Raw genomic sequence first — 18329 nt, 5'->3', positions numbered from 1 at the left:
GGCGCCCGAAAGCTGTGAGTGAGAAAGTGGCTCTGGGAGTCAAAGTGGGCGTGAGCGTGCGGCTCGGGTGTGCCAGCTGGTGCGTGCGAGCTGGGGAAGCGGTTCCTGGGGTCCTCAGGAGCTGCCGGCGTGTGCAGTCGAGTTGAGTGGAGTGTGCAAGGGCGTGGCAGAGGGCTCCGGAGTGGGGAGGCCCCGGGCGCGGTCCGGTCCCGCACTCCAGGCCGAGTTTGGCCGGGAGCCGGCCGGGGGCCCAGACAAAGGCCCAGTCGGCTGCGCGGCCCGCTCGGGCGAGCCCAGCCCGCGGCCCGGGGGCGGCGGGGGCGGCGCTTGGGCCGCGGGGGCTGGCGGGGGCGTGGCGGGGGCGTGGCCGGCCCGGGGGCGGCGGGCGCGGGGTCCCGAGGACTCCGCGGGGCAGGAGCGGCAGCTGCGGGCGGCGCCGAGCGGACCACGAGCCGGGCCGGGCCATGGGGCGGCGGGCGGCGGGCGCGCTGCTGCTGGCGCTGCTGCTGCACGGGCGGCTGCTCGCGGTGAGTGTGCGGGCGGGGGCCGGGCGCCGCCAACTTGGCCCGGGCGCCGAGGCTGCGCGGCTGGGACCCGGCCCGGGCCCGGCGCCGCCCCGGGGGCGCCCTGGGGACCCTGCGTGGGGCTGGCCCCGGGGGAGCCCTAGGTCTCCCGGCCGCGCTGCCGAGGCTCGCAGGCGCGGGGCATGGCCCGGCCTGCCGTTCCTGGGGACCCGGAGAAGAGACTTGGAGCGGGTGGGAACTTGGCAGGGCGAGGATACCTTTTTCTGTGCCAACTTGGCGGAGGGGCACTCGGTGGCGAAGCCGACCCTGTCAGTGTTCTCTGGAACTTTACCATGCTGTCTGCCCCTTCGGGGCAGCTGTAACCAGGCAGGAATAAGTAAAGAACTTTTGTAACAAAACAGGCGTGCGCACAACACCCACGGACCCCAGAGTCATACTGCCCTGGGTGGTGTGTGTGTGTGTGTGTGTGTGTGTGTGTGTGTGTGTGTGTGTGTGTGTCCCTGCCCTTCACTGAGTAACTGCGACCTGTAGCGAGCTCCTTAACTTCTCAGAACTCAAAGAGCCCTCCTCTAAATACCTAGCCGCAGGCTGGTTGGCCGCCTGGCTGGGTCAGCATCGGAGCGCCTGGTGCGGGCCTGGCAGGGTTGGGCGCCCAGGACATCTGGGTCCCCCCAGCGTCCCTCTTCCCAGGGCTGCAAGGCTGGGGGTGCTTTGCCCCCAGTCCAGTTCTGGCTCTGAGCAGCGGATAGACTCCATGGAGCAAAAGAGAATTCCTAGGTCAGGGATGCCGAGGCCTAGAGGGCACTTGGCCAGGAGAGGCCTCAGGACCTGAGTGAACTCGAGGACTGGGCGGGAGCTGGTGGCAGATGTGGGTGGGGGCACGTGGGGGCTGCAGTGGTGAGCCGCAGAGCCACGGCCTCCCTGAGGTGCTCCTAGACAGTCCAGTCCCTGCCTCCTGTTCTCAGAGCCAAGAAAGTGACTTTTCCAAGCGGCCGTGTTTACCCAGTGACTGATTCCTTGTCCTTGCCTGCTGGCTTCCTCTCACCTCCGGCTCTCCTGAGTCACTCCTTAACCCCCACCCGGACCAACTGCTTGCTGCTTTTACCCCACCCAGCCAGCACCTCTCCCCCATTCTCCATCTGGCAGGCCTCTCACCCCAAACACACAGCAGTTGCTCCTGGTGGACCCAGCGCTCCCAAGGTGCTAAGCCAGTCCTGGAATGTCTTCTTGGCCCACCAGCCTTTCCTGACCTTCCCCCAGCTCTGCCCCTTGAGGGGCTCCTCCAGGCCTGGCCTGTACTATGGCAGGAGTGGTGGGTGGAGCTGTCTGCTGTGCGCCTGAGGAATTCCGCAGAAATTTCCTACTGGGGCCAGTCACCTTATTCAGTGTTCATTCAAGGAATCCATTGAGCAGTATGCCGTGACAGTCGCCGGAGTCTAGGGGTTCACTGGCTGGGCAGATGTTTGCCAGGCACCTACTGTGCTCCGGGCCGCAGGCACTGGGAGAGTTTGGGGTTGCACGCGTGAGTCAAGATGGGTCCTGTCTGTGCCTTTTTGGCACTCACAGGCTGGTGGGCCGTATCCGGGCAGCCATAGAGCTCTGCAGCCCCCGCACGGAGGCCTTCATTGTCCCAGGCTGAGGGTGGCAGCTGGATAGAGCTTGGCCTCAGGAGTCTCAGGAGTTTGAATCACAGCTCTGCCGTTTTCCAGCTGTGTGATCAGCAGCAGGATTTCCTCCTCTGAGCCTTGATTTTACCATCTATAAAATGGGGAAAGTTTCCTGTGAGTCTTAAGTGAGCAGGTAGCTAGCCAGGTGTCCCAGCAAACCACTCCCCCCCCATTTAGTTCAAGTCCATAAGGCAGAGCAAGGCGGGGCTGGACACAGAGCAGGAGGAGCTGGGCCTTAGGGAGCTCCAGCCCCCAACCCCCCCAGGGGCAGGAGACAGCACCACAGGACAGTGGCCTGTGATTAGTGTGGGGTAATTTCAGTTCTGAGGAGTGGGGAGGCGTGCTGGGGGGGATGGGCCTGGCTCGCTCCGGTCCGCCCTGGCTTTTTGACCCTTTTTTTCCTTCTGGAGCCTTAGCCTTTCCTCTCTGGGGGCCAACCCTGCAGGAGACAGGAGTCTGAGGGGGCCCAGGTGGTGATAACGATGTTTTCAAGGCTGAGGAGGGAAGTGGCCGAGATACCCGCTTCCTGCCTCCTTCCTCAGCTGGACTTCCTCGCAGGGGAGGCTGCTGGCCGCAGGGGAGGCTGCTGGCCGGAGCCGGGAGCCTCCCTCCCCTTTCTGGCCTGGCCTCAACCCTCCCCTTCACGCAGCTGGCTGGCCTGCCCCCACTCTGCCCCTGGCCTCAGACCTGCAGCCACTGGACGGGGCTGTAAAGGTGCCCTGGGGTTCCAGAGGGAGGGAGGGCAGGTGGGCTGCCCTCCATAGAGACCCCCACTGCCTCTTAGACTGAACCTCCATGTTTGAGGAGTCCCGCCTGGCCTGGGCCTTTCTCAGGCTGAGCGCAGGCAAGTTAGGATCCGTGGGCCTGAGGCCCTGCCCGGGAGATGCTGGAGGAAGATGTCAGGGGCGCCTGGGTTCAGGGATGGGAAGGATCATGAGCACGGTGCTGGTGGGGAGGTGTTGGGGTGCCAGGTCAGATGACGGCAGAGCTGTGCATGGTTGGCATTTCTCCAGCGCCCACTGTCTGGGGGCACGAAGTTTCTCAGCCGGCCCTCATCTCTCTCTCGATCCCGGCTTCCCATCTATCCTCATCAGGGAGATCAGATCCAAGCCTCTGACTCACACAGCCGCACGCCTGCGAGGATCTGGCCTCCTGCTCCCTCCGGATCCACCTCCTGCCAACCTTCCCCTCTTGCACAGGCCAGCTACACTCGGCCTTGTTTCTCGAACATACTAAACACACACCTCCGTGATGCACACACCTCAGTGCCTTTGCACTGTTTCCTCTGCCTGGACACTTGTCCCTGAACCTGCATGACCTGTCTCCCCCTTTTTTTAGGTCCCAGATATACTCTGCCCATCTCATTCTGCTTCCTTCTTTTTCTTTTCTTTTCCTTTTTTCTCTCTCTCTCTTATTCGTGGTGTTGGGGGTCAAACCGACATGTTCACCACCGAGCTACATTCCTAACCCTAGTGCTTTATCACGTATAGGTTCTCTTCTTTATCTGTCTTTTCTCTGCCAATTCAAGCTCCCTGGGAGCAGGACCTTATCTGGTTTTGGTCACCATTGTGTCTTTAACACCTGATAGATAGTAAGTGCTCTGGAAATATGCTTTTTCAATGTGTCAATCTCTAGTTACTAGTGTGGGCATCATCTCGAAGCAGAAGAAAAAGGCACCGAGAGGCACCAAGAGGCTAGGGAGCTTGCAGTGACTATGCACCCAGGTACTTAGGGAAGAGCCACACCCCTGCGCGCCCTCACTAAGGACTGAACCCCGAGTCTCGGGTGCTCTCGGCAAGTGCTCCACCACTGAGTTATATCCCCCAGCCTTTTTTATTTTTTTATTTTATTTTAATTTTTTTAATTTTTAATTTTTTTGCGGGTCTGGGGATGGAACCCAGAGGCATTTGACCTCTGAGCTATGCCCCTGCCCTATTTTTTAGTCTAAGTTGCGGAGGGCCTCACTAAATAGCTGAGGCTGTCCGCGAACTGCGATTCTCTGGTCTCAGCCTCCCCAATGCTGGGATTGCAAGCGTGAGCCACCATGCCCGGCTTTTTATTTTTTATTTTGAGACGGGGTCTCGCTAAATTGCCCAGGCTGACCTCAAACTTGTGATCCTCCTGGCTCAGCCTCCCAAGAAGCTGGGATTCCAGGAGTGCGCCACTGCACCTGGCTGGAGCCAGGACTCTGGGTTCTGAACCTCAGAGCACTTGGGGTGTGAGGTGGCCTGTTGTCCTCCAATTCAGTCCCAACTATGAGGGTTCAGGCCGGAGGAGTGGGGAGCATGACCCGGCCCCCGGCAGCTTCCCAAGGGTGCACAGAGCCCACTGGCCTTCCTCCTTTTTCTTTCTGTCTGGAAGGGGAGGCCAGGCCGAGGGTCCTGGCTGCTGGAATGTCGCCCCAGCCCAGGCCTTGGCCTCTTCGGGCTCGCCACCCACTTGCTCCCAGGGCCTGGCTGGGGCAGAGTGCCCCAGTGCCCAGAGCTGGCTGACGGAAACCCAGAAGTATGTGTGGAACTCGCCTCGTGGGGAGCCGCCAGCCCCGCTGCCCAGCCCGGTGGCTTCGGTGGCGTCGGGCTGAGTCAATAGCGGCCTTGAGAGGGGAGTGGCTCGTGGCTGCCGGGGAGGCTGGCTGGGGGTACCAGCACGAAAGCCCCAAGAACAGGGTGGCTCTTTGAGGCCTGGGAATGTGGGGCCTTTGGGTCTCAGCCGCTACCAGAATGGCACTCCTCTCCTTTCCACGCTGCCCACCTGAGCCAGGGCTGGGGCGTCCGTGCATCCTGAGATTTCCTTGGGTCCAGCTCTCAGCTCCCTACTAGAGCTCTCTCCCTGGCGGATGGAAGAGGGCGCTCTGCGGCCCTGGATCTCGAGGGGGTGCCTGACACACAAAGGCTTGCAGTGTGCAGAGAATGAATGAATGAACGGACCAGTGATGTGTGCGATGAAATATGCTGTAAACCACAGTCCCCTGTAGTTGTGCATCAGACTTAAGATTCACTTAACAAATATTCATGGAGCATCCTCTATGCGCTGACCCTGATCTAGACCTTGAGGTCATAGCAGAGAACAAAAGCCCAATTCCCTCCCCTCGTGTAACTTGCATTGGAACTCATTCAGGAAGGCAGACGATCAGTAAAATACGCCACGTGGCGAGAAGTGCTCAGGAGGAAAATAAGGCAGGGGAGAAGAGGGAGAGCGACGAGGCCGGGTGGGGTGGGAGGGTCAGGAAGAGCCCTGCTAAGGGTCAGACAGAAGGCCAGCTGAAGCAAGTGGAGGTGGCAGCCCTGTGCTATCTAGGGAGAGGGCACTGCGGGCAGAGGGAACCGCCAGTGCAAGGCCCGGAGGCAGGAGTGCACTTGGCCCATCTGAGGAAGAGCAGGGGCTGCGTGTGGCTGCAGTGTGCAGGGACAGAGTGCTGGCCTCACCCTCGCGGGTGAGGGGACATGGAGGGCGGGCAAGGGGCAGTCGGCGCAGCCTTGGCTGCGGGAAGAACCTGGGCTTTGAGGGTGATGAGAAGGCGTCGAAAGGCCGGGCCTTTAACAGAACGGGTGGGGGGCAGAGCAGGAGGCCCTTAGTCACGCCCAAGACTGGGCCTTGTACCAGGGCTGTGGAGGTGGAAGGAGCCATTGATTCCTGAATACATTTTGGAAGCAGGGCTGGCAGGATTGGCTGATGGACGGGCATAGTGGGGAGAGGAAGCTAGGCGTCCCGGATAGCTCCCCATTCTCAGGCTTGAGCATCTAGGAGGACTGCTTCCACAGACTGAGCCGGGACAACCCCTGGGCATAAGCCTGGGAGGAGGATGGGGACAGGCAGGGACAGAGTGCCGCCCTGCATCCCCTGCCCACTGGAGCCTGGGCCTCTGCACCGATGGAGGCGTGGGGGAGAATGAGCTGAGTGTCCATCTGTGGAGCGACAGAGGCCATTAGAACCCCGCAGTTTAGGCAGGGGTGGTGGCACATGCTTGTAATCCCTGTACTTGGGAGGCCAAGACAGGAGGATCACAGGTTCCAAGCCAGCCTTGGCAACTTAGCAAGGCTCTCAGCAACCTAGTGAGACCCTATTTCCAATTAAAAAAAAAAATCGGACTGGGGGTAGCCTCTGAGTTCAATTCCTAGTACTAAAAACAATAACAAAAACCCTGCAGGCTGAGCCCTGGCTTCTGTCTGTGTGTGTTTAACGGGAAGCCCCGTGAGGACAGGGACTCGGCCCTGTTCATCGCTGTTGGCCCAGTGCCAGCGGAGAGTGGGCAAGCACCCGTCCAGGGAAGAAGTTAGCAACTGTTTGCCAAAGGTCAGGAAGGGGCTTGCCCTGGCTCTGGACTCGGAGCTGCCTGCCCATCCAGCACTCTGCTGGGGCCCAGAGGATGTAGAGCAAGCTGGATGCCTACTCTGCCATCTCTAACTTGTCTGTGTTCTCCATGGACTTGGAGCCCCTCCCTGGAGGGGAAGGGGTAGGTTCACAGGCTCCTGTGTCTTGGTTGGGCTCGGCTGGCTGTGTGACCTTGGCAAGTTGTTTCACATCTCTGATAAGGTGTGGAATAGGCATCACAATGCCTGTTTGTGAGGGTTATGAGATGACCAGGTAGATATGGCTGGAAGGTGTTAGGTGTTCTGTAGTCTGGCCGCCGCTGTGCTACTGGTCTTGGCCCTGCTTCCTGCCGCGGGCAGGACCAGCCTGGTATTTGACTCGGGATTCCCAGCACCCTGTGCGCATGCACGGCACACCTGCCCCATGCCGCCAGGCCCTGCCTCCAGCTTGCTGAATATGGCCTAGTAAAGGAATCACTCCTGTTCCCTCTGCTTTTGTCTCAGGCTCAGAATCCCAGATGCAACCATGCCTGATCTGTCACTGTCCCCTTCCCCCCGTGGAGGCCACAGCTGCAGGACAGAGTCCACCCTTCCCTGATTGCTCCTTCCTGGAGGGGGAGAAGGAGGGGGCACGCCTCAGGGTGTGGCCTGGGAAAGGCTGGAGCCAGCAGCGGACACACTGCCCCTTCCCAGATGTGTGCAGTTGGTGGGCTCTGAGCAATGGGAGGCGTGGCCAGGGAGCTCCCTTGGGTGCTGGGAGGATGTTGATGCATCTCCAGGGGAGCAGTGGAGGGGGCATCCTGGGGCCCCAGCCCAGCCCCATCCTCCCGCAGGCCCGCTGGAGGTGCAGGACCGTGCCCAGGGGCCCTCCTCTGCCAGGGTTGGCGGGCCTGGCCGATCAGCCTGGTACTCCCAGCTCTCAGAGAAGCTTAGGGAGAAAGAGGAAAGAGAGACACCGGCCGGCAATCTTGTAAACGTGCCCTTGCCCACCATGGTGGTTCATCCAGGCATCTCATTTTTTTTTAACACTTGGCAACTTCCCCCATCTCTCCCCAATTCCAGGCGGTGGGAAGGGGAGCCAGCCAGGGGCTGGGCAGGGGAGGACTTCAGAGGTGGCCTCGGGTGACCCCACAGATGCTCCTCCTGGGGTGGGGCTGGGAATTCCCAGCTGCCTCTGGCCCTGCCCAGCCCACCTCTCCCTTCCCTGCCTGCCTCTGGCTCTCCCCCGGGAGCCAGCTCAGCCCCCACCTTCCCCCAGCCTCCGTCCTCGCCATAGCTGACTCATCCCTCTCCTTGTTTGGCGTTTCCAGTTTTCAAATAGTTGGGGATTGGGATCATGCCTCCTCTTGGATCCCTCACTGCGCCGGATGGATGGAAATTCCAGCCTCCTAAATCTCAGCCCCAGAGGCCCCTCACTTCGGCAGCTTGTCTTGTCTCCCTCTCCTGACTTTTGCCTTCCTGTGACCCTTCAGCCAAAGGAGCAGAGACTGAGGGATCCCGAGGACAGGCCAGTCCTTCTCGTCCTCAGTGACCTTGGTCACCTGGGTCACTGCCCCTGTCCAGTGAGCGCTCACACCACATTCACAGCAAACAGTCATGGGGTCCCGTGAGCTCTCTGGTTGGAACTGCCACCCTCTTGGGGCTCTCTCCTCCACAGCATCGTCTCATAACCCTTGCTGAAGCCTTTTAAGGTTGACATTATCTCCGTTGTGCAAAGGGGGAAACTGAGGCAGCAAGCGGGAGAATGGCTGGCCCATCGTTCATCTGCTTGTGGCACCCCTGGGAGTGGAGTCCAGGCCGTCCAGTGCCAGGGTTGCCCTTCTTTCTCAGTGGGTCTGGGGGGGGGACAATTTTGGACGGCTGGCGTCATCAGGACAGGCTGCGTGAAGGAGGTGGCCGCCCTTGGCAGACGGTCTCGTGAGCTGTGTTTCAGCCATGCAGGCAGAGCCAGCTCTTGCTTCTCAGACCTGGGCCTTCGGTGCCTTGGCTGCCTTCTCAGCCCAGTGACATTTCCCAGGTAGATGGGTTGGCTCTCCCTGGGACCGAGATCCCTGGAACCGAGATTCTTCTCCATCAGGTCCAAAGCTCCTCATTGGGCCTGCAGGTTCTGCTCTGTCAGGAGCCCAGTGGGATTTTGTGGAGTGGGGCCCCTCAGTACTTTGCGCTCTGGAGACATTCAGGGCACAGGAACACATGGCCCAGCTGGGAGCTGGAATCTCTATGCAAGGCCCAGACTGTCCCTGGGCAGCCCGTGCAGTAGGAGCGTGAAGACTCCACCCACCGCTCCACCTGGCTGAAGTTGCTGAGTCCTACTTTCTGCTGGGATGGTGCTAAGTGTTTCTCTGCATCATCAATGTTCCTGTGTAGCTGGGATTCTGCCTCCGGTCCCCATATGAGACACAGCTCAGACAGCAGCGTCTTACAACAGAGCCAGGTACAGAGGAAGGTGAAGTCCTAATGGGGGGAGTTTGAGGGGTGTTCCCCACCCTGTAGGGGCTTTAGGATTCCTTGGAGAGAGGCCTCAGGTGCCCTGGGTACCCAGTGTGACTCAGTCTAGCCGGCCAGAGATTGTCAAGGAAGGAAAAGAGGAACTTAGCAGGAGTTATCCGGAAAGGCTTTGTGGAGGAAGCTGAGGAGTCGCAGGTGGAGGAGGAAGGCAGCCGGCAGGGGTCCAGGAATCCCCCTCCTGTCCCCGGATTTGCATTGTTAGGTGAGCTAGAGCAGGAAGGCCCAGGCCTGCTGCTGGAGTCCTTACAGCCGGCAAAGAATGAGAGGAAGTCCCCAAGATAGCTGAGGTGACATCTAGCTCCCCACCCTGTACCTGGCCAGGCCAGGAGGAGGCCAGAGGTCAAGGCCTGGGCCTCCATGGGGAGGCCAGCCAACACTAACCCTCGTCCCTGGGCCTCCATTTTCCCACTCACAACATGGGCTCCTTTCTTGTTCTCTGGGCCCTGACCAGGTCAGAGGAAAGGGACTTTGAGTTCCCTTTGGAGTTGGCAGCCCTTTCTCTGGGGCCTGGGGCAGCCATTTTGAGATACCACGTGGCACGCCTTCACGGATGCCACTAGCCCAAGATGAGGGGCACCACTCCCCATGCTCTGGAGCTCCTCAATGCCTGGCCTGTCCTTTCTCTCACCTGTCTGGCCTGTCTAGGTGCGCTCACCTCGGTGCCCCCGGGTACCTGGTGCTCAGTGAACAGCCAGGGGCGATGCCAGCGTCTGTTTAACACTACGCCAGGAGCCGCAAGAGCCCAGACCCCTGCCATCGATGGATCGCTCACTTCTGAGTTTCATCTTTCCCAGGGATCATTCTTTCATTCACTCAGCAAACATTCATGGAGTGCTGCAGGCCTGGGGTGGCATCTCAGCACCAGCCACCAGCCCTGGGTGGAAGGAGCTCAGTCTGCTGGGGGATGGGGGTGGGGATGGAGTCAGTAAAGGAGCCCCGGGGAAGGAGGCTGCCTTCCGGGAAGAGGCTGGAGTTCTAGAGCAGGTTTTCAGGACCCGAGTGACTGAGCCTCAGTGCCGGTCTCAGCTCCCGTTCATCACTCTAGTTACCGCTCAGTCTCTTTCTCTCCTTTGCAGGTGATGAGCCGGTGGCCAGCGGGGCATTTGAGATTGCTAGGACAGGGGACAAGGCCCCCATGAGAGGAGAGCAGAGGGGAGGGAAGAAGAGGCGAGGCCTGTTTACTGTGAGTCTCAGATGAGCTCATGGGTAGGAAAAATAGCGAGGGCTATTTATAATGAGTCTGGTTACTCGAATGTTGGAGAAATAGCTACGGCCCCTGTGTCTGGGTTCTGTGGCCTTGGGTGAGTGGAATGAGGGAGGAGGCCCACCGCTCCACCTTTCTCTCTCCACCCTCCTGGGCAGGGGAGGCAGAGACCAGCTCCTGCCTGGATCTGCCTTGCAGAAATGGGAGGAGAGGGTTAAGTGGACCTGGTTCCCCCTCCCTGGTGAGGAGGAGGAAAGGGGACAGGGACTGCTGGCTGGGGCAGGAATGTGTGATAAGATCAAAGCGCTCAGCCTGCCTGGGCCTCACCTGGGTTTCACCTGAGCAGTTGAGGGGAATTCTCTGGGCCTAGGACCTGCGCTCTGGGGGAGGGGCTTGGCTCCCACCTCTGCCCGCAGCGCTCGGAGGAGCCTGATTTCCAGGGCCTGCCCTTTCCCTGCAGTATCCCCCAGGCTCACCTCCTGCCCCAGCGACACCCAGGCGCCATCTTTACTAGGACGTACTCCGCTGCTGCCCCTCCCCAGTTCCTTACGGCTAGTGTTTCTGGGTTTTGGTTTTCGTTTTTTCGTGTGTGTGGTACTGGGGATCGAACCCAGGAGTGTTTCACCACTGATCTACATCCCCAGCCCTGTTTCTGTTTTGAAACAGGGCTTTGCTCCATTACAGAGCCGGCCTCGGACTTGTGACCCTCGATCCCAGCCTCCCAAGAACTGGGATTACAAGTGTACTCCATTGCACCCGATTACCATTAGGGTTTCTGAGCCCAGGATGCTTGTGGTTCTAGAAAGGCCAGAACTGTGGCTCAGGAGCCGCAGGACTTCACTTCACCCACTCATGTGGGTTTTGGTCGCAGCAGTTAATCTGCTCCTTTTAATTGTGTAGTACCCATCATGAGAAGGAGACAGTGCCCTGGGTCCTGCCTTAGCTCTGGCCCCAAGGCTTTGTGACCTTGGGCTGGTGAGTTAACTCTCTGATCCTCAGTTATCCTGCAGGAATGCTAATGCCCACTTTGCAGGGTTTGGGGAAAGATTACAGATTACATAAACAGCCTATAGACAGAATAGGCATTTCATAAATAATAGCATCGATTACTCTGTGTTTTTCTTGTTCCCCCTTTAACTCTGCCCTTGGTACCTTGTCCAAGGGGCCTCAGCTTTGCTTGCCCCCCCCCCCCACACACACTCTGGGACAGCCTCAGGGCCCAGGTCATCCAACTGTGTGATGCCTTTCACCTTAACATCTCCATAGTCTCTTCTGGTTGGGAGGGGAGCCAGGCAGGAAGGATCACACAAGCCGGTCAGTGGTCCGAGCCCCTCCTCTCCAGTTCCCCAGGCCTCACCAGCCTATCTGTGTGGCTGCAAAGTGGCTCCAAGATGCACCAGGTGGGGAGGAGCAGGCCCTGAGAGTGCACAGCCTGGCCCCAGCCTCCACCCCTGGTTAATGATCACCCTAGGCGGTGGGGAGCCCGCCCTCCCAGATCCTTAACCGCTGTGTGTGTGCGCTGAGGTTTGTCCGCAGGCTGGGTGTTCCCTGCTTTAATGTGGCAGCCCTGCTCTGGAGCACATGGGGTGAGAAGCAGGGGTTCCAAGTCGCAGATTTTGCTGCTGGGGCTCTGGGGAATGAATGACCAAGGGCCCACAGGGTCAGAGTAAAGTGTGAACAAGATATAATCACAGGTCCCTGTGGGGCAGCCTTGTGAGCAGGCCCTAGAAAAACAGGGCAGGCACGCAAGCCCCTCCTAGCACAGAACACCCTCGCTCCCAGGCTCACCCCCTGCAGAAGAGCCGCAGGTCTGAGGTGGGACAGCGTTGGGGCAGCCAAGCTCGGCTTCCAACCCCAGCTCTTCCCGTTCTGGACTGTGTGACCTTGGGCAAGTCCTCTTGCCGTCCTAAGCACCTGCTTCCTTATCAGAAAGAAGGGAATGCTCTTGGCCACCTTGCAGGCACCAGCAAGCCAAGATGTGGAAAGTATTTAGCCTGTAATTAATACTTGGGGATGACAGCAATTATTACATTACAGTTACAGATTTTGCCATTAGGAGAAAGTGAAAGTTCCATCCTTGTCTTGGGTAACCAGAGCAACTGAGGCCCATGGAGCTGAGCGGGAGGATTTGGGGGGAGATGCCAGTGCCATGTGTAGAGAGGGCATCAGGAACTGCCCTCTCTGCACAGGGGTCCCGGGCTTGTCTCCCAGGCCTGCCTCCATCCTTCCAGCCTGGGTTCCTCCTTGTGTCCTGGGGCTGGTGCAGCTGAGGGTGGGGGAGGAGGAGAACTGTTTATTTTGATAGCATCAGGGCATTTCCCCCCACTGGCGTTGGCTATTTTGAGAACCCTGGAGAGCTATGGTTAAATTAGGTAATGTTGCCGGGGTAGGAATGTGTGAAGCTGAGGCTGAGGCTGAAGCTGAGGCTGCAGGGAGCAGGCAGCTCACTTCCTGGACAATCAAACTGCAGCCTGGTGAGGGGCAGCCTGAGGCTGCTTCATAAGGCGATGGAGGGGAGGCCGCTGGAAGCCGCTGCCGGACAGTGGGGGTGATGACCCTGGACCTCTTTTGGGCTGGTCTGGCAAGGAGCCAGGCTGAGGGCAGGTTTGGTGTACACATCCCCAGCCCCAGGTTGTGGCCGCCACTCGAGCTGGGTGGGGCTTGGGGTGGTGTGTTGGATGGCGTGATGGATGGGCCGGCTTCGCCTTGAATTCTGCCTCTTTCTAGCCTCTGCACTTGGACAAGACACTGGTCCTCGTCAACAGCAAAGAAAGACGGTTTCAGTCTTATAGGAGCGTTCCTTGCCATGCAGCCACAGGAAGAAAAAGCATAGCTAGCTATTCTGGGGGGGGCTGCTGTGTGCTGGGTGCAGTTCTAATTCATTTATGTCCTTAGAACCCCAGGCGACCCATGTCCCAGCAGCGTGAGCCTCACGTAGGGCCTGTCAGGAATGCAGAGTCTCAGGCCCTCCCCCCAGAGTCACAGAATCTGAACCTGTGCGCTAACAAGACTCCCCGGTGACTGATGGGCCCGTTGAAGTTGGAGAAGTGCTACCCTGTGCACAGTCCCAGGTCATCTTGAAAACCACCTGTGATGTAGAGACCGCTATTGTCCTCATCCGTCACTTGCAACTGGCCTGAAGCGAGTCAGATGTGGGAACTCTGGCAGTGTCCACTCTCCTGCCCCTCTTCTGGCTTGGACGGGGGCTCAGGGCAACGGATGGTGAAGGCCTTGGTTGGGCCGGAGGAAGTTATGGCCCCTGCTGCCTTTGAGGATAGGCAGACCCAGCGTCAGCACAGCTGCTCTGAGGTCACCTCGCCATGGTTGTTCTGCACTTCTTGTCCTCAGAGAGAGATGGAGGCAGGAAAGGGGTTGTTCCCTGACATGGGCATGCTGTGGGCCACGCCCCTGCCCCAGGTCAGAGCAGCAGCCCAGCGGGAGGGGAGTCAAAGCCGCTGTCTGTCCCCGGTACCTCGGGGACAAAAGGGACCGGTTCATCTAGCAGTAACTATTGGAGGAACACCTACTCTGTGTCGGGCTCTGGGCAGGTATCCTACATTTCCCCCAATTCTCTAGACCCTTCATTATGCAGAAAAGAATGTAATTTACTGCAGTTTATTTAGTACTTAGCATGTGCCACCTGTGGTACTAAGCACCTGACTCACATTCTCTCCTTTAACTTCTCCATCCTCTACAAAATGGGGATAGAAATATAAGAATAATAACACCTATCTCATGGGGTTGTTATGAAGATACCTTAGTGTTTAACAAGTGTCTGGGTATGTAGTGTTTGTTAAATAAAAGAGTAAATACCAATAATCACCATGTGGCGGGTCCTACTGTTGTTCCCATTCTACTCAGAGTAGGGAAGGGACTGGCCTTCTGGGATGGGGCAGAGCCATGAGGAATTGGGTCTCCAAACTTGGAAGCCAAATATTACAATTCAGTTCAATTTATAAATATTTGTTTATGATCCACAGCTGCTGGGCATTGGGGTGTGTGTGTGTGTGTGTGTGTGTGTGTGTGTGTGTAAATGTGTTGAGGCTGGCCTAAAGCTGTGATCCTCCTGTCTCTGCCTCCTAAGGGTTGCAGGCATGCACTGCTACATCCAGCTGTGTGTACGTGTGTGTGTATACATATACACACATATATATGAGACAGAAGGCCAGCCTGGCATCTGTCCCCAACAGGCTTTGGTTCCAGCAGGAGACTAGAGACATTGACTCAGTGCCTATAATTAGGACCAAGTCTGTAGAGCTCTAACATAGAAATTAAGGCGCACAGATGTGTGAAGGAGAAAGGCGTCTTTGTGGGGAATCTCAGCGTGGCGGTGGTGATTGAGCTGGGCCTCGAAGGAGAGGGGAGTAGATTGGAGCAGGCAGGAGGTGTAGGAACAGCGTCCCACGAGGGAACAGCATGTGTGGAGGCCTGGAGGCTGGCAGAGGAGCCCGTGTTCCCCTGAGCAGGTGTCCAGTTCCAGGGCCCATGTGGGGCCTGAGTGATAGTCCGGGGAAGGCCAAGTCCCTGCCATTGACAATCCCCATGTTGGCAAAGCCTGGCTCCTTAGCCAGCTGGTATTATTCCGTCATCCTTCTGCCCGTTATTCATGTCAAAAAAAATCAAAGGCCTTTATAAATGGGCCGCCAGAACTTCTGGTCAGCGTGTGATAACCGGTGTAGCTGACAGAGTGGAGGCCGAAAGCAAAAAGAGACTTGATGTCTTGATTAACTAGGCGGCCTTATCGCTCACACACGCACGATTTCCGCTAGGCTTCCAGTGTTGACAATAACCCCGGGTGGAGCGCAGAGCAGGGGCCGCGCCTCAGTGGCCCCGGGCAAGCCTCCATGTCCTTTGTCAGATGGAGATAGCCTGCTCCAGGCAGGGTTTAAGGCTCGGCTGTGGCATCATTGGCACTGTCCAGTGTGGCAGCCGCTAGCCACCTGTGCCCGTTTACGCGTTTATTTACTGTGGTGCTGGGGGTTGAACCCAGGGGCATTCTACCTCCAAGCTACATCCCCAGCCCTATTTTTTATTCTTTATTTTGAAACAGGGTCTCACTGAGTTGCAAAGGGCCTCACTAAGTAGCCGAGGCTGTCCATGAACTCGGATCCTCCTGTCTCAGCCTCCCAAATCCTGGGATTACAAGCATGTGCCACCACGCCCAACTCACCTGTGACTATTTAAATATGAAATTTATAGTTAGGTGACACACGCTTGTAATCCCGGTACTTGGGAAGCTAAGACATGAGGATCGCAGGTTTGTGACCAGCCTCAGCAACTTAAGGAGACTCTGTTAAACAAACGAACCAACCAACCAACCGGGCTAGGGGTATAGCTTAGAGGTAGAATGCCCATGAGTTCAATCCCCAGGACTACCACCAAGCAAAAAAAGAAATTTATGAAATAATATTAAAGATTGTTAAATTAAAATTCCATTTCTCGGTTGCGTGGCTGCACCACGCAGATGCAGGGCGTCTCCGTCCCGACAGGAGGTTCTGTTGGCAGCTCTGGTGGGCGTCAGGACCTGGCACTGATGAGTGCTGACCCTGCCTAGTTTGGAGCTGCCCTGGGCTCGCTGCAGGCAGAAGGACTGCCCCTCACTGTGCCATCCCTGCCTTCTCTGCAGCAGCTGAGGACAGTTCTCTTTAGCTCTTCGCCTGATGACATCCATAATGTCAAAAAATTCATGACTTGGCCCCTTCAGTCCCTGTTTCCCACCCGCGCCTCTGCCTGGCCCTGCTTCCCTCCCCGTCCAGCCGCTGGCATGTGGCTGTGTCCAGCCTCCTGGATTCCCACTGCCCATTCCCTGGAGGGAGGGAGAGAGGTCTCCCTGGTGTCCACAGCCCCCGGCACCCACAGGGGTGCTGGCTGCCTGGGCCCCTCGGCAGGGCAGAGATGATGGCTTGTTGTGACGGGGCTGCGGGCCGCCTGCCCGCTCCAGCGCGCCTGGATCTGGGCGCCAAGCGTGCTGTTTGCACTTGGCTGGGCCTCAGGGTCTGGCCTGGTGCCCATGAGGGCTGGCCCGCTCTGGCACCCTGGTAACAAAGACTACTCGTGGGCCTTCGCCCGCTCAGGAGCACGAGAGCTGTCCCCAGCCCGGTCCCAGGGCCAACAGCACACCCGCCACCTTGAGTCAGAGCGCAGCCCTGGTGCCTGGCTTTGGCCAGGCCATAGGTGCCAAGTGGGGACAAGACCCAGGTAGGCACAGCAGGATGCAAACTCTTGGGGGCCAGGCAGGAGGCTGCCACCCTGGCAGCTCAGGTGGATGGAGTCTGCACCCCGCATCTGTGCCTAGCAGAGGAGAGCTTCAGTTGGAGATGGCAGAGAGGTTTCAGGTCTCCTCCGCCCCTTTCTCCCGCTCCTCCTCCTCCTCCTCCTCCTCCTCCTCCTCCTCCTCCTCCTCCTGTTACAGCTAAGGCGGGAGGGGCCGCCTTGCTGTTCTCAATGTCCCCCGCCTTGACAGTGGCGTGACAGTGGCATGACGGAGCCGAGCCGCCAACCTGGTTAGTCCTCCCCAGGTCGCATGCCATTCTGCCTCCTGGGCTGGGTGAGCAAGATCAGAGCCTTCACCCAAGTTGGGGGGGGCCCAAAACCCACATGTGGCAGAACTGAGTGGATCAGATTTGGGGTGGTCCTGCATCTTCTTGGTCCCCACTTCCAGCTTCTCTTCGTTTGGTGTTGGTCAGTTACAGTGGCTCTCGCTGTCCTAGAATAACGGGTGCTCCTTAGGTGGGGAGACCCGAGGCCGAGCTGGGGGAGTAGGGAGCAGAGGGGGACCCAGGTCCCTGCTGTCCCTGGGCAGCCGAGGGGCAGGCGGACAGGATGTTCCCCCAGGCAGCAGACATTCCTGGTCCGAGGTGACAGGCAGCAGGGAGATTTACCGTTTCCGGTAACCCGAGTCAGTGAGACGTGGGTTCTCCTGGCCAAGGACACACACCCTGGGCTTGCCAGCCCTTCCTGCCATTCCCTCCACTGGGCCTCTCTGCCGGGGATGGAGGGCAGACTGGAGGGGCCACCTGTGGTCCAGAAGTCTAGATGGGGTCTCCAGCCCTGATCAGCCGCTAACAAACACCTAGATCACTGCTGCCTTCCCCGAGTCCTCCTCCGTGGGGCCCTGTCCTCTAGGCAGGAAGCAGGACTTTTGGAAGTCCTTTGTTGCCTCCGGGAGGCCTGGGCCAGCCTCTGCCATTGAGTTTCTGGGAGCTGCCACATCTTCACAGAGTTCTGTTTTGTGGTACTGGAACCCAGGGGCATTCTACCTCCGGGTTACACCCCCAGCCCTATTTTTTTTTTTTTTTGGTGGTACTGGGGTTCCTGGAAACCCTTCTACCTCCGGGCTACACTCCCAGACCTATTTTTACATTTTTATTTGGAAACAGGGTCTCCTAAGCCAGCGCGCGCAGCTGGCTTCGAACCTGCGCGATCCTCCTGTCTCTGCCTCCCAAGCGCGGGGATTACAAGTGCGCGCCACCACGCCCGGCCTTTTTTTTTTTAATTTGGAAACAGTCTCGCTAGGTTGTTGAGTCTCGCTATCTTGCTGAGGCTGTCCTCAAACCTGTGGTCCTCCTGTCTCAGCCTCCCAAGTACTGGGTTGACAGGTGTGTGCCACCACACCCAGCTTGTGACAGTGTTTTGAACACGCAACACACAGAGAAGGCTTATCCCAGAACAAGAGCAGGGAGGGGCATGGGAATGTGGCCTCTGTTAAGTCGCCCAGCAGGCTGGAGTGTTCCAAGGTGTTATTGGAACCGAGGCCTCCATTGGCTGCTGTCCCTCGATGTTCTGACCTCCCCTCTCTGGCCTTGATTTCCCCTTCTGACGGGTGAGGGTATTGGTCTAGGTGATCCCTTCCATTTCTGGTAGTATAGGATCCAGGAATGCCATGGAATCTTGAGGAAGAGGAAGAGAACCAGACACCAAGTTAGGTTATTCTATTGAATCTTCACAGCAGCCTTGTTGTTTTCTTTATTTTTTTCTTTCTTTATTTTTTTGTGGTACTGGGGGTGGAACCCGGGGGCTTTTCTACCTCCGGGCTATACTCCCAGACTTATTTTATACTTTATTTGGAAACAGGGTCTCACTAAATTGCTGAGAGCCTCACTAAGCTGAGGCTGGC

General features: G+C 58.1%; 1 protein-coding gene across 3 annotated transcripts in view; it reads left to right on the top strand.

Annotated features, from left to right (window-relative positions):
• Nucleotides 1-464: 464 nt before the first annotated feature.
• The window catches only part of HSPG2 (heparan sulfate proteoglycan 2), a gene marked incomplete at both ends in the record, with an annotated part of 105486 nt that continues 87621 nt past the window's right edge, over nt 465-18329 (top strand). For all 3 annotated transcript variants that reach the window (XM_080692400.1, XM_080692399.1, XM_080692398.1), the window contains one exon: nt 465-527. In XM_080692400.1, the coding sequence (XP_080548526.1) occupies nt 465-527 (63 nt within the window). The remainder of the gene's footprint in view (nt 528-18329) is intronic.

Source organism: Muscardinus avellanarius (genome assembly GCF_963383645.1).
Source record: "Muscardinus avellanarius genome assembly, chromosome: 3".
Taxonomy (NCBI): Eukaryota; Metazoa; Chordata; class Mammalia; order Rodentia; family Gliridae; genus Muscardinus; species Muscardinus avellanarius.
Note: the sequence above shows the minus strand (reverse complement) of the source record. Positions and strands in the feature narration are given on the sequence as shown.